General features: G+C 50.0%; 1 protein-coding gene across 2 annotated transcripts; it reads right to left on the bottom strand.

Moving 5' to 3' along the window:
* Window positions 1-3,407: 3,407 nt before the first annotated feature.
* FMOD (fibromodulin) lies at window positions 3,408-22,344 on the bottom strand. Of its 2 annotated transcripts, XM_005308272.4 has the most exons (3): window positions 21,961-22,333; window positions 16,957-17,949; window positions 3,408-6,944 (listed from the first exon to the last, which is right to left on the bottom strand). In XM_005308272.4, exons 2-3 carry the CDS (start codon window positions 17,942-17,944, stop codon window positions 6,793-6,795), a joined length of 1,140 nt encoding a protein of 379 aa, XP_005308329.1. In that variant the 5' UTR covers window positions 17,945-17,949; window positions 21,961-22,333; the 3' UTR covers window positions 3,408-6,792. The 2 variants fall into 2 exon arrangements, with proteins under 2 accessions (XP_005308329.1, XP_042704988.1); XM_042849054.2 differs by lacking the exon at window positions 3,408-6,944 and having other exon boundaries at window positions 16,796-17,949; window positions 21,961-22,344.
* Between the last annotated feature and the right edge of the window lie 397 nt (window positions 22,345-22,741).

Raw genomic sequence — 22,741 nt, 5'->3', positions numbered from 1 at the left:
CACACTGGCCTTCTCTTTGCTAGAGATTTAACATAAGGTCTGGTTTGACTGCAGTGAGTCCTCCGTTGGGGAAGCCCCCAGAGCAGTGGGTCTTGGAGCTAACACCCCACTGAGATGCATGAGGCAGTTCACACCTCGCGGAGCTATTGTTGCAGGCTGTCTGCATAGTCAGGCATTGGGTTCATATTTTCAGGATGTTCTTTGCAACTATGAAGGCTAGAAATGTTTTGTTTTGTTTTTAATGAAAGTTGTGATTCCGACACTGATCCAAGTACTGGGGCCCTAGGCACTGGCCTATAGTGCCTATGACTTAATCTGACCCTGACAACAGCAGATGCCTGGAGATTGGGATGGGAATTCAATCAGAGTAGATGATCAAGCTGATAAGAAGGGAAGCAACAGAGCAGTGTAGTTGGTGGGGAGGAAAATCATATGGTGACGGGGTGTGCAAAGGAGCGTCAAGGCGAGCAAACATCAGTCGACATGAGGAGGACACGGATCACTGGACATGGCGCTCATAAAGATCTGAATATTAACTGCCAACCCCAGCCCTGAATTTCACGTGTGCTGACTGATGAATACATGTTTCCTTCCAACTCCTAGACAGAGAGAGAGAGGAGTGTAGTGAGCTCCAGTGCGTTCAGGCACTGACCTGTTTAAAGGTCTCTCTCCTTATCTGGGTCAGGCTGCAAGCTGTTCCCTTCTTCCTGCACCATGGAGCGGGTGCTTTCAGCCCCTCGTGGAGCAAGCTGCAAGAGAGAGACTGCCATTATCTCCCATCTCCTGTTTGTGTAACCTCAGCTCTGCGCACCTGTGTCAAAGCAATTGGGTCAGGTCTGGTAGTCAGCCTCTCCTTACAGCTTTTGCTGCCCCAGTTTCTCTGCCAGGCAGCCTCCTGCCTGGCTGACCCGACTATTCCAGCTGCAGCAGCTGCGTTCATACCTAGGCCCACGCTGGGTACCCACAGGCTGAGGAGCGTTCCACACCTGGACTGCTCCCAGCGCTGGCTGAAATCTGTTAACTCCTCTGGGCATCATCCAGATTCTGTTTAGAAGAGATTGTCTTGGGTTTTGTGACTGCTGATGTACTTATATTGTGTTTGCTCAATGGTCCCATTGGTGGGTGAGACTCACTTCTCATCCCCCTCCCTACCCCATCATTTTCCACCTCCAGAGCTTTCCGTTCCTCCCGAGGGGTTGCTGGAATACCGTACGGGTTAGCTCAAAGTCCTAGCAGTTACCAAGAGCAGAGTGGGGAGTACCCAAGTGCCTGTGGGCCTCATCTCTAGCTGGCACTGGGAAGCCACGTGAAGAGGCAATGTGGGCCCCCACCTGAAGGCAATGGATTTTGGGTGCAGGTAGGAAGGATGGAGAGATAACGGGCATGGAAAGGCATCCCATCTGGAGGCAGCTGATCCAGATAGTGGTGTGCCAGCATCCAGCCAGGGGCTGTACATTAGGGAGACCAACCTAGAAATCTCTGGGAATCTATTGACTCTTTATCTCAGGCTCGTCCTATCCCCCCTAGGAAGAGCCTGTTTCTTAGGTGAGCCTGGTCTGAAGCACCATTCACGTCACCCCATCCGCTTCTCCTCTGAGAAGAGAGGAGCTGTGTATATCCCTAGATCCCTGTATTGCTCATGGGCTTGTAGCTCGTAGCTAGCCTCTGATCTGTTCTAACCTTCCAGGGTCCAACGTCCTTTTTCATTTTAACAGGCACTGACTGTGGCTGTGCCTGGGATCCCCTAGCATGTCCTATCTGCCTCCTGCCTTCCCCTGGGATGGGGCCGATGAAGGCTGTCAGGGAGCCTGGATTCATGAATATTTTGGGGAATCTCTGGAGACAGGTGCCTTGTCCCAAGACTAGATTCTACTAGATACAGCTTTCTTCCTTTCTCCTCCTCCTGAGTGCTTGATGTCCCTCCCGTTTTAGCTCAGTCCAACCCTCCCGAGCATGGAGCAATCAGCTGAGGTTTTGTGCCCACCAGTCACTGCTCTGCCATCGACTTCTTGTTGAGTTGGAGGAACTTCAGACTGCAGACTCAGCTCCCACGGGTCTGGACTTAACCTACCCCACCCTGCAGGGTGCAGACGATGTTCTTCATCGGGGCTTCGGAGATGTGGCAGATGTGTGGGTATCTGGGGGCCGAAAAGCTTGGGCAAAACATTCCTATCCCAGCTCAGGCTTTAAAAACAGAGCAAGTTGAATGCAACTGACGTGCAGCACTGACACCTAGCGTCAGAAATACAGTGGTGCCTAAAAAGATTTTACTCATCCCAGTAAATACGCATTTAAAATCGAGGTGGGCCTTATCCTGTGATGCTTTGCTTGAAAAGCAACATCCCCCAGCCACTGGCTATAGTAAGGGGTGCAGGCAGGGCTTACATTCTCATACAGTATTTCCTGGCACCCCCTCCCCCCCATGCCCCTGTCCCATTCGGGGCTTCAGCTGCGGGGCAGCTTCTCAGGGCTTCAGCCCCACGGGGCATGCCAGGGCTCGGGGCTTCCGCCTCATGGGTTTGAAACTATTTACCAGAGCTCTGCTCCAGACAGTTCTGGCTGAATTTAAGCCCTGGGTGCAGGGATGTTTTAGCAGTATCCAGAGAGGGTGACACCACCCTCCTAAACTCTTTAGAGCAAGGACTCTGTTTACTATATGGGCACACAGCACCAAGAGCAATTGGGCATTGGGGTCTCTAAGAGCTATTGTAGTAAAATTACTGGCTAATGGGGCTTTTGGCAGAAAGCTTTTACCAGGACACTGTCCGTGGCTCACTTTCCAGACAGGTCAGTGGAGCTACATGATTTGCATCAATTGACTATCTGACCGTTTAGCCCAGTGGCAGATCTGGTACCTTGTGTGATTGTGTCAGCAGGCTTTTCGTAATTTTGGGTAGCTGCTGGTTTGTTTGTTTAAAGTAACAACCCTCTCCACCCAGAAGCCCCCTTCCAGAACCTTTCCGAATAGAAAAGAATTTAGACGAGAGCTTGCCAGTCACCACTGAAGAGGGATCCAAGCGGCAAAATTAGGATCTAGAGATGCATTTTCAAAATTCCCGAAGCTCAGGCATGTTTGGAGCATGGTATTGATTGTAAAATTAGGATCTATGGTCTGCCTTTCCAAAAATGACTAGTGATCTTGGTCGCCTCTGTTGTTCGATGCCCAATCTGAGACTCTTAAGAGACTTCCTGATTTTCAGCAAATGTTGAGGGTCTTGTCCTCTTAAAAAACACACCCCTTTAAGGTTAACATCTCATGTTCAGTACCCAAAATCACTAGTCACTTTTGAAAATTTAGGCTTAAACCTTTATAAAATTCTGGAGTGTTTGTTTCAGGCCCATCTCTAATTGCCATCTAGACATTCAGAACTTGGCCTCCCTTTTTTGCATTCCTGAAACACGTTCCATGCAATTATAAAAAGGGTTTTATTGATTGGTATGATATCTACAGTTCATGCTTTGGTGAGAATACAGATTCCTTTATATCGTTAGCATGCAGTTTAAATGTGGAGGGTTTAGATGGCCTTTTGAGCTTCCCAAGTCCCCCAGAAGCTCACCTGACCCTTGTTCTCTGCCTTGTCCAATGAACCCAGCTGGTATTTTGGCTTTTGTGGAATTCAAATTCACCGCCAAGATTTTTTAAAAAATGGGACCCCAAGCTGGGCTGGGGAAAAGGGATGTTTCAAACCAAAACAATTCAAGGGGATTGATGCTTAGAGCAGACTGAGAGTTGCTACCCTGTGAGTTCCTCAAGAGAAAAGGGCAAACTATTGTACAGGCAGAGAGTGCCACACTTAACAAATGCAATTAACCACAACAGGAAGGCACAGTAGGAATTTGCAATAAGGGCCAGTCTGGGCAGCTCCTTTCATTTGAGTGCGACATCTGACTGGGCTCACACACAACCATGAAACCAGCTTTCCAGAACCAGATTGTCTGCCTTAGAGCAAAAGCTCACTGAACCAAAGTGAATCCTGCCTGGTATTATAATGTCAAGGCGGGTCGCATTATAGTTACAACTGGCTCTGAATGCCACTTCGTTAAACTGTAGCATTCTTCACCTGCAGCCAAGCAGCACATGGAAAAAAAGGTATGATCCATACGTTACGAGCAGTGATAGCAAAGCTGGATTCCACAGGAGTTGAAAGTAACAAGAACGCTTTTCCTCTCTGGCTATGCCTGCTGCACTGTCTCCTCCTGGTACCTGCTGGTCACCTGTAAATTCATTTGGTGGAGCTTACGCAGGCAAGGACGCTCAGAGACTGATACTACCCCAAGGAAGCTGCCACCCAAGATCTGCCCTTCTGCTACCTGGACTGTAAAAGGTTGCTACGTTGTGCCAGAAGTGTACAACTTTCAACTCAATGCAACTGGGAAACGTAATGCTCCTGCAGCCTTGAAATTCCACTCGTCCCACCCGAAGGGGACAAAGTTTGGCAGGAACTCAGTTATCCAGTGCAAACACCCTGCAGGAAAAGGTGGAATTTTAAACTGTAAACCCTGTCTATAATGGAAACCACTTCAAGCCGGGGTGCGGCAGCCCCCACATGCACTCCTAGTTCCAGCACCTATTGGTACTTTGGCTTGGCTGGCTGACAGGTCAGGGACAACCCCCCCTCCGCACCCTCCATCTGTGAGTGCTGCTGCCTGGTAAATGCTTCACGTTCACATGGCTAACTTGTGCCTGGTAAATGTTTCATGTTCACATGGCTAACTTTGTTTCAGGCACCTGTCGATCCATCCCTGTTGCTCAGCCACATGTGCTCCTTTCGCTTTGCCCACTGAGGGTGTTTGTGTCTATGAATTAAGAGTTAATACAAAGAGGAGAGGTTAGATTTGGATCTCCAGCAGAAATGCAGAGTAACACCTCACTGACTTCCATTGGCAGCCACTTCGGTGGCAGGCACTCTATAAAGGTTATAGAGAAAGATGAAGGATAGGATACAATAGGAATGGTCATACTAGCTCAGACCAGGAGCCCATCTGTCTGGTATCTTGTCTCTGACAGTGACCAGTACCAGCTGCTTCAGAGCAACCTTCAAGAAATTTCCTTCATGGACAATTCTTGGACGAGCTTCCCTTAGCAGCAGTTTCACCCTAACTCCAGAGTTACTGGTTAGCTGGTACCTAGAAGCAAGAGGGTTTATAATCCTTATAGTTGATGTAATGCAGTTGTTCCGGGTTTGACACCACTGTTACAGAGATCAGAAACTGGCCCACGGTCTATCAATTAAAAAACCCACGGTATGGAGTCTCGCTTGCACTAAAGATAATTGCACTCATGCTAAAGCCGCGCTGCCACGCTCTTGCAGTTCAAAAGGGCCCTAGGATAAATGGGAATCAGGTTTTATATAACTATTGGCTTTTTTTTTTTGGACCAATTCAGCTTGAAACATCCTACTGGCAGGTTCCAGCTAGAGGGTGACACCTGACCACATCATCGGCCAATAGGCTCTGTTGGTTTGCCAACATTCTGAGGAGGGAGGGGAAGTGTGGGGCTCGAAAAACTAGTCTGCAAACCTTTGAACCACACAAATCTCCCCCAGGCAATTCCCCTTTATAAACCAGCTCCTACATCTTGCTAGCTACATAGAAGCCTGCAGTGTGTTTTAGGAGGATAGTCCCCTGAAAGTTCAGCAGTAAGAGGAGACCAGTAAATACAAGATGTAAAGTTGCAGATGTAAATCAGCTGGTGTAAATCAGCATAATTCATAAGAACATAAGCACATAAGAACGGCCATTCTGGGTCAGACCAAAGGTCCATCTAGCCCAGTATCTTGTCTTCCGACAGTGGCCAATGCCAGGTGCCTCATAGGGAATGAACAGAACAGGGAATCATCAAGTGATCCATCCCCTGTCGCCCATTCCCAGCTTCTGGCAAACAGAGGCTAGCGATACCATCCCTGACCATTCTGGCTAATAGTCATTGATGGACCTATCCTCCATGAATTTACCTAGTTCTTTTTTGAACCCTGTTATAGTCTTGGCCTTCACAACATCCTCTGGCAAGGAGTTCCACAGGTTGACTGTACATTGTGTGAAAAAATACTTCCTTTTCTTTGTTTTAAACCTGCTGCCTGAAGTCAATATAGCTACACCCATTTACACCTGGTGAAGTTCTGACCCATAGATTATAGCTATTTTTCCATTAGAATTTTCCTCTCGCCCTTCCTCTCTGCTCCTCTCTTCCACAGTCTTTCTTCAAATGATCCCCATCCTGTCCCATGGCCTGTTCTGTTTTTCCACACTACATCTGAAAAACCTGAATTCTCCTCCTCCCCCGTCTCTGATCCCTTTACCACAGTTCCTCCTACACAGAACATGAACTCCAAAACTATCCCAGCTGGCATCAAACTTTCAAATCCAATGCATTTGAACAGAGACAACTTGAGTCCCCTCTGCTCAACCCACCCATGCTGGTGGGAGCTGCATGAACATGCGTGCCGCAAGACAATGGCGGGGAATCATCAAGAGAACTGATTGGCTGGTTAGAGAGAGAACCGTAGGGGTTTTTATAGGACAAAGCAGAGACCTGCCTCCATACTGGTGTGACCTGATAGGCTAAAAGGGGTAGCATCTAGTGGGTGGAGTTAATGACACATCCCTCCTACTCTGGCAGGGAACCCTGTACAGGCTACTATTGTGCCACCCATATTACGCTATTGCAGAAGCCAAACAAACCATCAAGCCGCGTTAAAACGAGAGTGAAACCCCCCCACCAGCCTGGATTACTGGAGCGGGTGTGCTGCTGCCCTGAGGACTGGAGGAGAGCACGGGGGGAAGGGGAGGGGGTTAAATCTCAATGACGGCAGCACGCCTCAGGCAGAGGGGGGCATCCGGGGGCACCGCGTTCCGTTGGATCTCGTTCCCATCCAGCCGCAAGACCTGGAGCTTGGAAAAGTTCATGACGTCGACGACTGTGCAGAAGCTGCTGATGGAGAATTCTGCAGGGAGAAAAGGAGACAGAGCGCTAAGAGACAGAGCCCACGACTGGAAAAGAGCCGTGCCTAGGATAGATCCGGACTAACAGCACCATGGGTAGTAATAGTCATAACAGTGGACATGACTAGAACGCCTAGGCACTCCGGTAATATACTTTTTTGGACAGCGCAATGTCTTGCTCCATAGTGCAGGCACAAGGCCTTTGAAATTCAGTTGAGAACCATTCTGCCCCCTTTGCCTCCCCACCCCTCCAAAAATCCCTCCCATAACTGAAAACCACACTTGGGCTATCTTAGTGGGGTTTGGAACATGTAGTACTTTGAACCAGGGCCAAGACTTTCAGAACTGAGTAACGATTTTGAGACAACCTTCAGGAGGCCTGATTTTCAGACAGTGCTGACTGCCTGCTCTCTGCAAATCAGGACCCTTAAAGTTGGGCACCCAATAAACGGAGGCTACCAAAATCACTAGCCATGTCTGAAAGGGCAGAAAATGCCCCGGCCCTGATTCTCCTCTCATTTATTCCTGTGTAAATCAGGAGTCACCCCACTGAAGTCAATGGAGTTACACTCGTGTAGCTGAGGGAGGAGTCAGACCCTGCCCTCCTGTTAACCTTGGGAAGGGGAGTAGATTGCAGAGCAGGGCTGGGTCTGTTTTCCTTACTTCTAGCAAGATATCTCTGCTAGCAGTGAAGGGGGCTGCTGTGATCCCAGCTGAGCCACTACAGAGCCACAGCAAACCTTGAAAGCCCCCTGTTGTATTGTGGGAGAGGGTGTGTTTTGGAGAGGGGCATGCTACAGCTTTACGTGCAGCGTTTGGGAAGGAAGAGAGCAACCAGGGGGCAGCAAAGCTCCAGGACTTGGCGGAGACTTAAAAAATACCTAGCCGGGGAGAGAGAATTCCTTAGCACAGATGTTCCTTGTTTAAAGCTGGGGAGGTGACTGCGCTGCTCACATGCAGACTCGGGAGAACAGTGAGACTCCATTTCTCCAGCACCACACGGGGACAGGGGGCAGGGAATAGGCATTGAGCCTCCCCCTGGCCCTCTGTAGCTCTTTCACAGGGGGAGTAGCCCTGACTAATGGTAAGAGCAGGGAAACGTGAGTTCTATTCCTGCCTCTGCTACTGTTTCACCACATGTCTTTGGTCAAGTCACTTCATCTCTCACTGCCTCCATTTCCCTGTTATTTCTATTACAGCAGCACAGTGTTGCCGTACGTACTGATAAAATGGACTTCCATATAAGTGCCAAGTACACCATTACAGAGAACTTTGAAGTACAAGTATGCTGTGGAAATAGAACTGATGTATTTATAAATACACGTACAAGTTCTTTTAACCCCCGTATTATAAAAATTAAGCTAATTCTTACAATAGCTGATCTGTTTTTTCTTTGGACACTGGCCCATCATGGAGTTGTTGCTACAGAAAAGTATCCATACAAAGGGGCCTTGTATTCTGGGCTTTCCCCAGGTGCTGTGAACAAGTCTCCCCATTGCAGCTGGGCCGGGGAGCAGGTCTCCTGCTGCCGGTTGCATTGACCAATCAGAAACGAAGGTGAGGGGGGGCAAGGCTGCCACCCTCCCTGAGTAGTGCAACAGCAGGACCAGAAAAAAGCCCTGGCAGCTGGAACTCAGGGCTTGAAACCCTAAGCTGGGACAGTGGGTTCCGGGGGCCAGCCAGACTCTGGGACAGTTGGGAGGGACGGGATGGTTTCCTACAGCTATTCTGAAAAAGTATTTGCAGATAAAAAAAAGTTATTGATTCTTTAAGTACCTTTAAAATGTACTTAAATTCAAGTACTAAGTACAGAACATTTAAAGTACTTAAATACTAGTCTGTAGAGTACCTGAACCTACTTACCTACATGGGAACATGCAGTAGTATCTAAAGGCTCCAACCAAGATCCAAGCCCCATTGTGCTAAGTACTGTCCATTCATATAGTGAGAGACAGCCCTTGTCCTAAAGAGCTTCAGAAGACAAGACAGTGAGTGGGTGAGAAGGTTAAATGACTTGCCCAAAAGTCACACAGCTCGTTACTGGCAAAGCCAGGAGTCAAACCAATCTCTCCCCAAACCTAGTTCAATGCCCCATCCACTGGTCCACACTGCCTCAGCTTCAGTCATTAGGAGATGTAAAGTTCTTTGAGATCCTTGGATGATGACACTAAAGACAAAGTGGTATTGTCCATCGGAGACGAGTCACAGGGAGAATGTTTTCCGTCCAGGAGATCACAACATCATTATCTTAAAAGCTCAGCAGAGGCTCCAGGTCTGGTTTAAAACAAAACACTGCCTCTCGATTCTGTCGATCTGCAGCATTCCTCATTCACTACAGGGAAATAAAGCTCTTCAGAGAACCCCATTGAATTCTTTCAAACTCAGCTGCAAAACCAGCCGTAAAAATGCATGACCACATAAACACAAGGGGTTGAGCACCAGCATGATTTAACGCCATCTAGGCGCAGACTCAACAATTGCACATGTTGAAAGCAAACATTTGGGAGTCTGGTCGCGTTTTGCATGTCTGTCACTTCCCAGCGCAGGGCTATGCATTTCCCCTAAAACAGTTGATGGCATCACTCACACTTAATTTAAGAAAGTGATGCAGGCAGCACGGCTTGTTGCTCAGGTTTCTCTGATATTACAGAGCATCCTGATCGCAGGGCTTGTCAGGGGAGCGAAGCAGGAATGGATTTTTCCAAGCATTCAGCTTTAAAAAAAAAAGTTCCATTTGTTTTCTTATTTCAGTGAATTTCGCCCTGGTGAAAGATGCCAGGTTGGTTCTGGAGATGAAAGGCTTCTGTTTAACCACAGAACCTGGGCAGCACAGGAAATGACAGGGCAAGCTTCCCACACATGATGCTTCCACTCACCTGGAGGGGCCCCTTTTGGGGTGTCTGTCTTAAGTGCTTATATGGCCCCCATAACTATAGTAACTGAGCACCCCACAATTTTAAAAAAATGGATTTACCCTCCCAACACTGGTGGGCAGTGCTCTTATCTGCATTGTACAGATGGCAAAGCAAGGCAAAAGAGACCAAGGGTTTGTTGGCACATGAAAAATAATCCAGAAAAAGGTAGGATGTGAATTTAAAGCAGATTAACTATTCCTGATTCACTCCATGTGTGGATGTTCTTCTTCCAGAATAGGAATGCCTTATTCTGAATTAGCATAATCCACTTTGGAAGTAAACTGAAATAAATAGGAGTTAGGCACCTAAATACCTTTGAGGATCTGCATGCAAGCTCTTTGGGGCAGCGCTCTCTTATCATGAGTCTATGCAGCCCCTAGCACACTAAGGTCCTGATCTTGGTTGAGTCTACAAGCAAGACAATAATAAATAATAAGATGAAACCCCTTCAGGGTACTGAACATCCTTCAGAAAATAACATTAACGACTTATGGTCAGCAATGGACCCAGTCTGGATTCAAAGTGGTGACTGTCAGGCGAAAGGTTCCCAAACCCCACAAAATAGCACATTTAGAATCTCAAACAAGATTTTTCCATTTGCCTTTGAGGGGGGAACCAAATAGTGAACAGGAATGTTGCTCCTGTGACTTGGATGGTTTGGAGAGAAATCTAGACGCTGACATGAGACTTTCCGATGTGAAAGAAGCTGCCCATTATATCCAAGCTGCTTTGGGTGATCCAAAGTTTTAGAATAAACGGGTCCAAAGCAGAATTCCCTGATGGTGCCAAATTGGAGAAATTTTAAAGAGACACTGATGGCAAAAGTTTAGTGGATCCCAGAAAGGAGGGATAGAGAGCGAGGCAGATAGAAAGGACCAGACAAAACCAAGCATCTTTTCTTCTTTGCATGTGTCTTCTTGGGATCCTCTGAATGAAGAGTCATCTATAGAACTCAGTAACCTTTGTGTACTGGTTACTGGAGCCCATGATATGGGTTGCTTCAGTTACATGCTGTCACGGACTGAAGGCTTCCTCCTTCCTGTATTTGTTCCATGTGTATTTGTCAAGGCTCCTTCCCCACTCTGAACTTTAGGGTACAGATGTGGGGGCCTGCATGAAAACTTCTAAGCTTAACTACCAGCTTAGATCTGGTCCGCTGCCACCACTCCCAATGTGCTAATTCCCTTCCCTAGGTAGCCTTGAGATACTCTTCACCAATTCCCTGGTGAATACAGATCCAAACCCCTTGGATCTTAAAACAAGGAGAAATTAACCATCCCCCCTCCTTTCTCCCACCAACTCCTGGTGGATCAAGATCCAACCCCCTTGGATCTAAAAACAAGGAAAAATCAATCAGGTTCTTAAAAAGAAGGCTTTTAATGAAAGAAAAAGGTAAAAAATCATCTCTGTAAAGTCAGGATGGAAAATAACTTTACAGGGTAATCAAACTTCAAGAGCCCAAAGGAACCCCCTCTAGCCTTAGGTTCAAAGTTACAGCAAACAGAGGTAAACACCCTAGTAAAAGGTACATTTACAAGTTGAGAAAACAAAGATAAAACTAACACGCCTTGCCTGGCTTTTTACTTACAAGTTTGAAATATGAGAGACTTGTTCAGAAAGATTTGGAGAACATGGATTGATGTCTGGTCCCTCTCAGTCCCAAGAGCGAACAACCCTCAAAAACAAAGAGCACAAACAAAAGCCTCCCCCCACTCCCCAAGATTTGAAAGTATCTTGTCCCCTTATTGGTCCTTTGGGTCAGGTGTCAGCCAGGTTACCTGAGCTTCTTAACCCTTTACAGGTAAAAGGATTTTGGAGTCTCTGGCCAGGAGGGATTTTATAGTATTGTACACAGGAGGGCTGTTACCCTTCCCTTTATAGTTATGACAGTATTGGAAATAGATGGAGATGTTATTAACTAAGTAGCCAGCATGCAAGCTTCAGTTTAGGGTTGCATCCCCTCTCCAGTCTGGGCCTGCAGAGCTTCCATTGATGGCAGCTGGTTTCTGGGAACCAATAAGTGACCTTAGGAATGGATAAAGAGAGGTGGGCCACAAAGACTTTTCAACCAGGAGATGCTGCCCCTACAGATGGGACTTCTGCTGTGGCTAGTGACAAGTGGTGTAATGGCCGTATCAAAGTCATAGACGGCATGTGCGAGGGAGTTCTCTGAATGAGACCTCACACAGCACCTGGTTTCTCTTGCGACATGGTACACTACTGTCCCACTGAGCCAGACTAATTCCTTGGCTCTGTTGCTTTCCATTCATCTGTGTGCACGCTACATTGCACAGGTGTCTGGAAACTCCATAGCCCCTTAGAACAGTGGCCCCTGGCGGGCCACGAGCAGGTTTCAGGGGGTCCACCAAGCAGGGCCAGCATTAGACTTGCTGGGGCCTAGGGCAGAAAGCCGAAGCCCCACTGCCTGGGGCTGAAGCCAAAGCCTGAGCAACTTAGCTTCACAGGGCCCCCTGTGGTGTGGGGCCCCGGTAGGGTTACCATACGTCCGGATTTTCCCGGACATGTCCGGTTTTTGGGGGCTCAAATCCCCGTCCGGGGGGAAAATCCCCAAAAGCCGGGCATGTCCGGGAAAATCGGGAGGTCAGCCGGGCCCGCGGGGAGCCGGTCAGCCGGGCCGGCGGGGAGCCGGGCCCGCGGGGAGCCGGGTCAGCCGGGCCGGGAGCCGGGGGGTGCGCCGGGCCGCCGGGGGCCAGCAGTGCTGGGCGGGCCGGGGGTGGTCGGCCGGGGCCGGCACCCCAGGGCCCGAGCCGACCCAGGCTGGAAACGCCGGGGGGCCAGCCTGGGCCGCGCCTCCTCCCCCCACACCCCCCTTACCTGCTTCAGGCTTCCCGCGAATCAAATATTCGCGGGAAGCAGGGGAGGGGGCGGAGACTTTGGGGAGGGGGCGGGGTTGGGCGGGGCTGGGGGCGGGGCCGTGGGCCGTGGAGTGTCCTCCATTTGGAGGCACAAAATATGGTAACCCTAGGCCCCGGGCAATTGCCCTGCTTGGTACCCCCTAACGCCGGCCCTGGCTTTTATATGCAGAAAAACAGTTGTTGTGGCACAGACGGGCTGTGGAATTTTTATAGCATGTTGAGGGGGCCTCAGAAAGAAAAAGGTTGAGAACCCCTGCCTTCGAATGTAATGTGCACTGCTAAAGAGGAAGCCGACAGAAGCTCAGCATTGAGTAGGGCAGGGGGAACCTACAGCAGCAGTCATCGAAGCCTGGAGATGCCAGTCCTAATGGAGAACCGCTGATCAAGAAAGACTATTTATCCTGTGCCCAAATCTCTGATCTGGGATGGCTCAGGGACTGCCACAAGTGAAAAGCATTTGCTAACTGTTCCAACGTGAGCAGATATAAGAACCCCTGTGACAGCACAGACCCTGTTACCCCCAGCCCCATCTGACCCCAGCACAAACCCCATCATCCCACCCTGATGGAGACCCTCCATCAGACATTTGCTCAGGCTTTAGTGTCACTATCACCCAGGACACCCCAGCTAAATCCACACTGGAGTTTCTGGGCCAGTGCAGATGGATTTAGTTCCTGTGCCGAGGAGGCTCCCGGAAAGGCCAGGCAGCAGTTCTCACTAATTGTCTGTAACGATGATGCATGCTGGGAGCAGCAGGGTGGAAGAGATGCACTGTGGCGCTTTAGCACCCCAGAGAGGGGAGCGTCACTATTTTTGGCCTCCGGGCCGGTAATGTCAAGCAGCCAGTGCTCCAGCCCAGGAATGGATACAGGATTAAGTTAGGCAGAAGCCCAGATGCTAGGGCTACCATATGTCCGGATTTCCCCGGACGTGTCCGGCTTTTTGATCTATAAATAGCCGTCCGGGGGGGATTTTTAAAAATCGAAAAATGTCCGGGATTTCCCCCCGGTCGGCTATTTATAGACAGAAAAGCCGTGGCCAAGCGCCGCTGGGCACCCAAAGCCCCTTCCCGACTCCCCCCATCCCCTGCAGCCTTACCACGCTGTCCCGCCCCGCAGCTGTCTTCCCCCTCCTCCACTCCCCTGAACGCTCCGCCCACCTGCTCCTCCCCCTCCCCTGCTTTCCGCGAATCAGATCTTTGCGGGAAGTCTGAAAAGAAGCAGGGGCAAGCGGGAGGCAGCAGCAGGTAAGCTGGGGCGAGGGTGGGGGGAGGAGAGCTCCGGGGAGGCGCGGCCCCGGCCGAGCGGCTCCCTCCGGCCCTGGCCGAGCGGCGCCCGGCAGCCCCAGTGGCTCCGGTCCAGCTCGGGCCCCGGTTCCGGCCGAGCGCGCCGGCCCAGCCCCGGCCGAGCACCTCTGGCCCGGCCCCAAGCCCCGCAACCCCGGCCGGAGTGCAGCCCGATTCCTGGACTCTTTAAAGCCAGCCCTGGTCAGGGGACAGGGAGGGGGCGTTGGATGGGTCGGGAGTTTAGGGGGGGCTGTCAGGGGGGCAGGGGTGTGGAGAGGGGTTGGGACAGTCAGGGACAGGGAGCAGGGGGGGTTAGATGGGTCTGGGGTTCTGGGGGGGCTGTCAGGGGACAGGGGTGTGGAGAGGGGTCGAGGCAGGCAGGTAGCAGAGGGGGTTGGATGGGTCAGGAGTTCTGGGGGTCCTGTCAGGGGGCGGGACAGTTGGATAGGGCATGGGAGTCCCCGGGGGTCTGTCTGGGGGCAGGGGTGTGAATATGCGGTGGGGGTGTGGATAAGGGTCGGGGCAGTCAGGGGACAGGTAGGGTCATAGGGGGTTCTCAGGAGGGGGCAGTCAGGGGACAAGAAGCAGGGCGGCTTAGATAGGGGGTGGGATCCTAGGGGGCAGTTAGTGGCAGGGGTCCCAGGAGGGGGCAGTCAGGGGACAAGGAGCGGGGGGGGCTTCTGAGGATGGGCAATCAGGGGGTGGGGAGTGGATGGGGGCGGGGCAGGGGCGGGACTAGAGCGGGGCTCCTCCCCCCCAGTGTCCTCTTTTTTGCTTGTGGAAATATGGTAACCCTACAGATGCATAGACACAAGTGCCCTTCATGGGCCAAATGCAAGCTGGAGTGAACTGGTACAACTCCCATGAGTCAAATCAGTTTTGGTGTAAGTGTTACGAGGTGCATGTAAGTGGCAAAGTAGCAAACCTTGCGCTGATCTGGCATTCAGAAAGCAGCCATTGCCCATGCACGTAAATGGGAAGGTGCAGCTACACCATTACCCAGATTCCCAGAGTTAGCTTCAGGTCTGGTGTAAGCAGACACAATCTCCATTCAGTTTAATAGGAGTTGTGCTCACTATTCAGGTCTGAATTGGGGCCCCACAGACTTGCACGCCCACTGAGTGCCAAAAAGTGGCATAAGTTACTCCACTTTGCCACTTACCCCTCCTTCCGGACCAACCCTGTGTCATCTGGACCCAACTCTGCTCCCACCCACACCATTGACTTCAGCGGAGTGACTCCCCATTTACACCCATGTAAGTGAGAACGGAATCAGGTGCATCACTTGCACCACAGTTTACATCCCGGTGCAGGGAACCAAATGTACGTCTCTAGGATTATTCATCTGTGCACCAGCGTGAGGGGGAGCAGAATATTGTCTTTCGCCTGTCATGCAAAGGATGAGTTTCTTTCTGTTCTTTTCACACCTTTTCTGTTGTGCTTTTTTGCTCTTTACACAACAAAAGTTTATATAAAGAAACCACATGGGCGCACAGCTGGGTCTCAAATAACTGTGTTTACTCGATGTACACAAACACACCAGACCTAGCCACCTACACGCTGCTGCTCTCACTGGCTTCTAATATAGTGAGCACCACAACAGTGTTCTCAAAATATTTAAAGGGATACTATCCTATTCTTATACACTATGCTTTCTTATGTCCTCTTCTCTCAGGGGCATCCCCCATTCTCAGTGCAGCCACATCACTTGTGCCTAAGATGACCTTTGTCATCTGACCTCTGACCATTTAATTCAGCTAGTATTTTTTTAATCATTAATATATCTCAATCTCGAGATTTCTTCTCCTTTAAATTCTCTGTGGAGTTCTACCTCAGCTTGCAGAATTTAAAAAAATAATCTCACAGACCCGAGCAGGGCCGGCTCCAGGCACCAGCTGAGCAAGCTGGTGCTTGGGGCGGCAGATTGTTGGAGGCGGCATTCCGCCCAATCCTAGGCTGGGTCTACACTACCCGCCTGAATCGGCGGGTAGAAATCGACCTCTCGGGGATCGATTTATCACGTCCCGTTGGGACGCGACAATCGATCCCCGAATCGACACTCTTACTCCACCAGCGGAGGTGGGAGTAAGCGCCGTCGACGGGAAGCCGCAGAGGTCGATTTTGCCGCCGTCCCTACAGCGGGGTAAGTCGGCTGCGATACGTCGAATTCAGCTACGCTATTCGCGTAGCTGAATTTGCGTATCTTAAATCGACCCCTCCCCCCCCCCCCCCGGTAGTGTAGATGTAGCCCTAGGGTGGCAGGGCCGCTTTTTTGTTTTTGTTTTTTTGTTCTTGTTCCGCACCGGCCGTCCTGTAGGGGGCGGTGGCGTGGAGAACCAGAGCGCCCTACAGGGCAGTCCTCTTCCTTCGACCGGAGTGGAACCCTCATGGCAGGTGGCAGGCGGCAGCGCAGCGGGAGGGGCCGCGTGGTAGTGCCCCTGCTGTAGCCCTGGCCACCCCCTTCTCTCTCTCTCCCGCCTGCTCACTCCCCCTCCCCCCCAGCCTGTCCCCCTGCACCCGCGCTCCGTCCGTGCCACAGGTTTTTGGGTTTTTTTTTTTGCTTGGGGCGGCCAAAAAGCCAGAGCCGGCCCTGGACTCGAGAAAGACTTCCACTGAGCAAAAGGATAACACCTTGCACCTACCAGAGCACCATGCATCCCAGCATCTCAAAGCACTTTACAAAAGTACCATGTAGATGGGGCAAACTGGGGCAAAGAGTAGGGAAGTGACTGTCCTAAGGCCACACAAGAAATCAGTGGTAGAGACAGCAATGGAATTTAGGTTTGCTGAATCCCAGCCCCTCTGCTCAGGCCATTAGACCAGGCTGCTTCCAACAAACAGTGCCAGAACCTGGCTCCCCATCTCCCTACCCCTTGTCCTGACCATTTGACATTAGGATCCCCTAGCATCAAGAGGGTGCTGTTGGGAGGCTGCTCACCATTGATTTGGTTCCCTTGGAGGTAGAGGTTCTCGAGGTTGGTGCTAACCCGGGGGATCTTCTGGAGCCTGTTATAAGACAGATCCAGCTCTAGGATGCTGCTGGTGTTGAAGGTGTTGGAGGAGAGCCCATCATTGGTTAGGCTGTTGTGGGACAGCCTGATATAGAGCAGCTTGGGGGACACTTTGAAATACTCATCAGGGATGGTGTAGATGTAGTTGTGCTCTAGGTAGAGCTGCTCCAAAGAGCTTGGGAGGCCATCGGGGACCTTCCTGAGGTGATTGTAGCTCAGGTCAACAAGGATCAAGGACTTTAACCCTTTGAAAGATGCTCCTATATCATGGATCTGGTTGTGGCTGAGATACAGGGCAGTAAGGTTCTCCAAACCTTCCAGAGCGTTGGATGGGATCCTGGTGATCTGATTGTAAGCCAGGTGGAGTTCTCTCAGGGACCTGGGCAGGGGGCTGGGCATCTTGGTCAGGTTGTTGTTATCCAGATACAACCTCTCCAGGTTCTTGAGCTTGGCAAAGACCCTCTTGCCCATCTTCTCACTGGTTATCTGGTTGCCATGCAACGCAATCCATTCCAGTGTTGTGGCATTGTCGAAAGCCCCCTCTTGGACGGTGGTGATCTGGTTGTTCTGGAAGTAGACGTACTTCATCCTGGAAGGCACAAAGGGAAGGTACCTCAGGTTGCGGCTGTCGCAGTACAATGCCGTGGAGAAGTTGGGGGGGCAATCGCACTCCTGGGGGCATTCCCGGGAAACGGGCTCAAGGAGGGGCTCCGCAAAGGGGGACCCAGGTGGGACATAAGGGTATTGGGGGACCTCATCCTCGTAGTATGGCATGTAGTTATAGGACAACGCCTGGCTGCGAAGGTACTGATGCAACCAGTACATATCTTCTTCATCTTCATACTGGCCCAGGGAGACCCCACACAGCCCAGCTACTATCAGGACGGAAGCCCAGTGCATTGTGCAGAACCTCATGGAACCTGTATGGAAGTGGGAAAAATATGAGCAACTTTAGGTCAGGGACAAGTGACTAGAAATAGGAAGCAGGAGGGAGTTTATCATGGGGAGGCATGGAGCCTAGAGCATTGGAGAGTGAATCAGGAGACCTGGGTTCTATTCCTGACTCTGTCACTGGTTTTCAGGGTGACCTTGGACAAGTAACTTCCCTTATTTTTTTGTCTCAGTTTCCCCATTTTTAAAATGGGGATAATGACACTGACCTCCTTTGTCAAGTGCTTTGGGGTCTGCTAATGAAAAGTGCTATAGAAGAGCTAGGCATTGTTATCATACCATTGAGGGAGGTGGCCCTTGAGTTGCAGTAATAGAGAGAGATGGATCCAATTCACCATCCTTTCATTTGCTTTTCGTGAACATTCATGCCAGTGACATTTTGATCATGATAATTTATTTATTATGAATAACAATAATAATAATAAATAAATAATAATTGTATTATTACAGTAGTGTCTATAGATGCTACAAATGAGATTGGAGCCCTATTGTGTTAGGAGCTGTACATTGTAAGAGTTCCTACTCCAAATATATATAGACAAGAAGTACACAGGATGGAGGAGAGACAGAGACAGCAGGTCAGTGACAAGCTGAGAAGAGAACCCAAGATTCCTGACATTGGTCACTTAAGTCACAAGGTATTGTTTCTGCTTCCTTATTGGGTGACACCTAAAGAGTTTCCAAGCAATCACTCATAATGCAAATCTTTATACAGATCCATGTGCATTAAATATATTTGCAATTAGACCCCGTGAATAGCAATTGTTTGAAGTGACAAATAGTCAAGATGAAACCCAGAGGCTGAAGTAACCATTCATCATCGACTTTTGCATAGCAAACACATTTATAAAGATCAAAGTCTATTCATGGATAATTTGCAAGCAGAAGAAAAGGGGCTAAATTAGTGGCATGAAATTGTTGCTGTTAATATTTCATCAGGCTGCAGTCACAGACCCTGGCACTGGATGCAATGAGACAAAAGCTGTTGACTGGGGAGGAGGGGTGGCCTGTTGGAGAGGGTTTTGGATTGGGACTCAGGAAACCTGGCTTCCATTCCTGTCTTTGTCACCGACGTCTTTCGTAACTTGGGCAAGTGACTTAATCTACCCCACGCCTCAGTTCCACATCTGTACAGTGGGGTTAATAGAATCATAGAAGATTAGGGTTGGAAGAGACCTCAGGAGGTCATCTAGTCCAATGCTCTGCTCAAAGCAGGACAAACCCCCACTAAAACATCCCAGCCAGGGCTTTGTCAAGCTGGGCCTTAAAAACCTCTAAGGATAGAGATTCCACCACCTCACTAGGTAACCAGTTCCAGTGCTTCACCACCCTCCTAATGAAATAGTGTTTCCTAATATCCAATCTACACCTTCCCTACTGCAACTTGAGACCATTGCCCCTTGTTCTGTCATCTGCCACCACTGAGAACAGCCGAGCTCCATCCGATTTGGAACCCCCCTTCAGGTAGTTAAAGGCTGCTATCAAATCCCCGCTCACTCTTCTCTTTTGCAGACTAAATAAGCCCTACCTAAATAATACTGCCCTACCTTCCCATTAATGACAGTAGGTTTTGGCACACCATGGCCATGAGGGCCGTATAACCACCCACACAGTGGCTTACACGCTTTCTTGAAGGGAGGGGATAATGACCCTGCTGACCGAGGCATCTTCCAGTACATACCAGAAAGCGCTTGATCAGCATTCAATGGCCTGGCCTTATTGTCATAGAGTGACCAGCATGATGGAGAGGGGGCTGCTCCCAGAGGGTTCCAGCTACTCTGAGCATGGTGTGAGTCCAACTTATTGTTAAGGTCTGCTCTGCAGAGGGAAAAGGCTGCCCTTGTGCTTACAGCACTGGCCTGGGATGTAAGAGACCGGGCTTCAACTCCCACCTCTGCCACAGTCTTCCTGCGTCACCTTATCTCGCTCTGGGCCTCAGTTCCCTATCTGGAAATGGGGATAGGAATAACACTTCCCATTTTTTCTCTGTCTGGTGTATTTAGACTGTCAGCTTTGTGGGACAAGGACCGTCACTGCCCATATGTACAGCGCCTAGCGCAAGGGGGCCGTGCTCTTGGCTGGTGCTACTATAATCCAAGTAAGAGTGGAAGATCAGAGGTCCCCTTACAGGCATGCCCAGGCCCTTGCAAAGCTGTGAAATTGGTGCCTGCTGGACATTGTGATCTAGATTTGCTGCCCCTGCAGACAGCCTGTCCAAACTGGGCCTTTGGCGGGGGCGTCGCCAGACTAATTATCACAGGAGGCCTCTGGGTTACGTGTAGCAAGCCTGACAGCATCCATAGCCCTGGCTCAGACATACATACAGAACAGAGCTGCAGGAAGGGGGGGATATTTATAGCTTCACCCCTAATGAGGAATCCCGGCGCTCCAAACAAAGAGGGTACAGTCCTGCTCTGAGCCAGACTGTGCATCGCCACCTAGGCACACTGCTGGCTGGCAGGCTGCTCGTGTGGGAAGAAAAGAGGGATTGAGACACTCCATGGCTGGGCTCTTGGGTTTCTTCCATTTTCCATACGTACAGGAGTTCTGGCAGTCGATGGGGCCCATGAAACTGAGTCTGTGTGTGGTGCAGGAGCTTGGCATGCAGGCTGCTTCAGAGAGCAGCTCTCCTTCTCCTCCCATTCCAGGGGTACCTTGATGGGTAAAATACTAGTCCTACTTCCCGATAAATGGGCTTCCTCCACCCCCACTAAAGGCCATCTTTCCCACTGTATAGCACCATTCCTAGGGAGTCTGACCCCTCTATTTGGCACAATTCCTAGGAGTTCTGTCCCCCAATTTGGCACAATTCCTAGGGGGTCGGTCCCTCCATTTGGCACCATTCCTAGGGGGTTTGTCCTCTAATTTGGCACCATTCCTAGCGGGTCTGTCCCCCCTATTTGGCACAATTCCTAGAGGGTCTGCCCCAATTCCTAGGTCTCTCCCACTATGAGGCACTGTTCCTAAGGGGGAATCTCCACTATCCACTATTATTCCTAGGGGGTACCTTCCTGCAAGTACACACCATTCTGAGGCGGTCTTTCCCTCAATCTACCCGTTCCTAAGGAGTCTCTCTTGCATATACAGCACAGTTTCCCTCTGTCCAATGCCAAGTCTACGGGGTTTGTCTCTCAACCTACAGCCCCCTTCCTATAGGGAGCTTTCCACTGTCCAACCCCATTTCTACGGTGGGGTCTGTATCCCTTTCATGTGTAGGATAACACAAGTTTAACTTCTTCATCTGTCAGCATGAATAAACTGGTCCCAGTTCCACTGGCTGCTAGTCTAATTGGGATTGTGCTGCATAGGGCACCTTGCTGGAACAACCAGAGTCAGACAGCATGAGCTTCATCCATTGCCACCTTCTCACCCTGTTAATCAGGTAATAGCCCTCATCTAGAACCGAATGCAGAGCCAGGTAGATGTGCTTGGTGGAGGAGGTGGTGGTTGGGGGTCTGGAGACTAGAGTCTGGCATGAAGGAAAAAGTTCCTGTCAGGGTGGTTAAACATTGGAATAAACTGCCCAGGGAGGTTGTGGACTCTCCATCTCTGGAGATATTTAAGAGTAGGTTAGATCAATGTCTATCAGGGATGGTCTAGACAGTATTTGGTCCTGCTATGAGGACAGGGGACTGGACTCAATGACCTCTTGAGGTCCCTTCCAGTCCTAGAGTCTATGAATCTATGAATCTGTCTGTCTAGCTTGTCTCACTCTTCCTTGCCAGGAATTTAACAAGTCACCAAAGGAAAAAAAGGGCATTGTTAATAAGGACAAAAGCTCCCCAGTAGTAACCAAAGCAGCCCTTGAGGCTCAGACCTGTGCCATCCATGTCGTTGGCGTGTGATTCACATGGCTCCCTGTGTCAGCGTCGTGCCACCGGCATGGCGAGGGGGTTGCATTCCCTCTGCGGTACAGGTATGCAAACAAATAAAAAAAAAAAAGGCAGCACAACCCATGATAAATACAGAAATCGACTTACCAGACTCAGAGTCCCTTTTCCAAAGCCTCAGTGTTCGTCTGCCTGATCTCCTGTGTATTAAAGAGCATGTGTATATCTCAATTTGCCAGGGTTGGTGCCCGCCCCGCAGTCCTGATCAAATATTGTGCTTGCAGGTCATGGGCACTGCAGGGTTTTTCTTTTGGAGTGACCTCCCAGCGGCAGACAGTTTGCAGACCCGAGTGAAGATACCCTACCACTGCCTGACTTTATAAACAACCTGCTTTTTCTCTCTCCTCTCTCTCACTCTTGTGTCTTTCCTTGCAGAGGCTTTGGCAGTTTCCAGCCTCTCTCTGTTTAACAAGTTAGTGGAATCGTGGGTGTTGTTTGGAACAGACTTTTGCTAGGTCGCCTGCGTTTCTCATCAAACAGAGCTGATGAGGCCGCTTTAAAAAACAACACAGGCTTTGGGTGGGGGGAGACGCTGAGGATGAACGGCTTAGAAACAAAGCATCTTTCATGTTTTCACTGCGGGGGGAGAGATGGCAGAATGGCCCACAGGCTGCATCCCTTGGCTCTGGGTCACCAGCAAACCTTGATATTTTATTATTCTACTATTAAATAGGAATGTATCATAGAAATATTTATTCTAATCAAGCAGCATCCAAGGTACATAAACTACATACCAAAAACCTAATGTCACACTAAGAATTTGTTTTCATCTGCTGCTGAAAGGTGCCAGGTTGACCATCCTGCTAGCTGGAGTCCTCTGCCAAGCCACATGGGAAGCAACATAGTTTCTTGCTTAGATACTGTGGGGAAG

This window comes from Chrysemys picta, chromosome 4 (assembly GCF_011386835.1).
Source record: "Chrysemys picta bellii isolate R12L10 chromosome 4, ASM1138683v2, whole genome shotgun sequence".
Lineage (NCBI taxonomy): Eukaryota > Metazoa > Chordata > Testudines > Emydidae > Chrysemys > Chrysemys picta.
The sequence above is the reverse complement of the archived record's forward strand: the minus strand, read 5'-3'. Positions and strand labels throughout refer to the sequence as shown.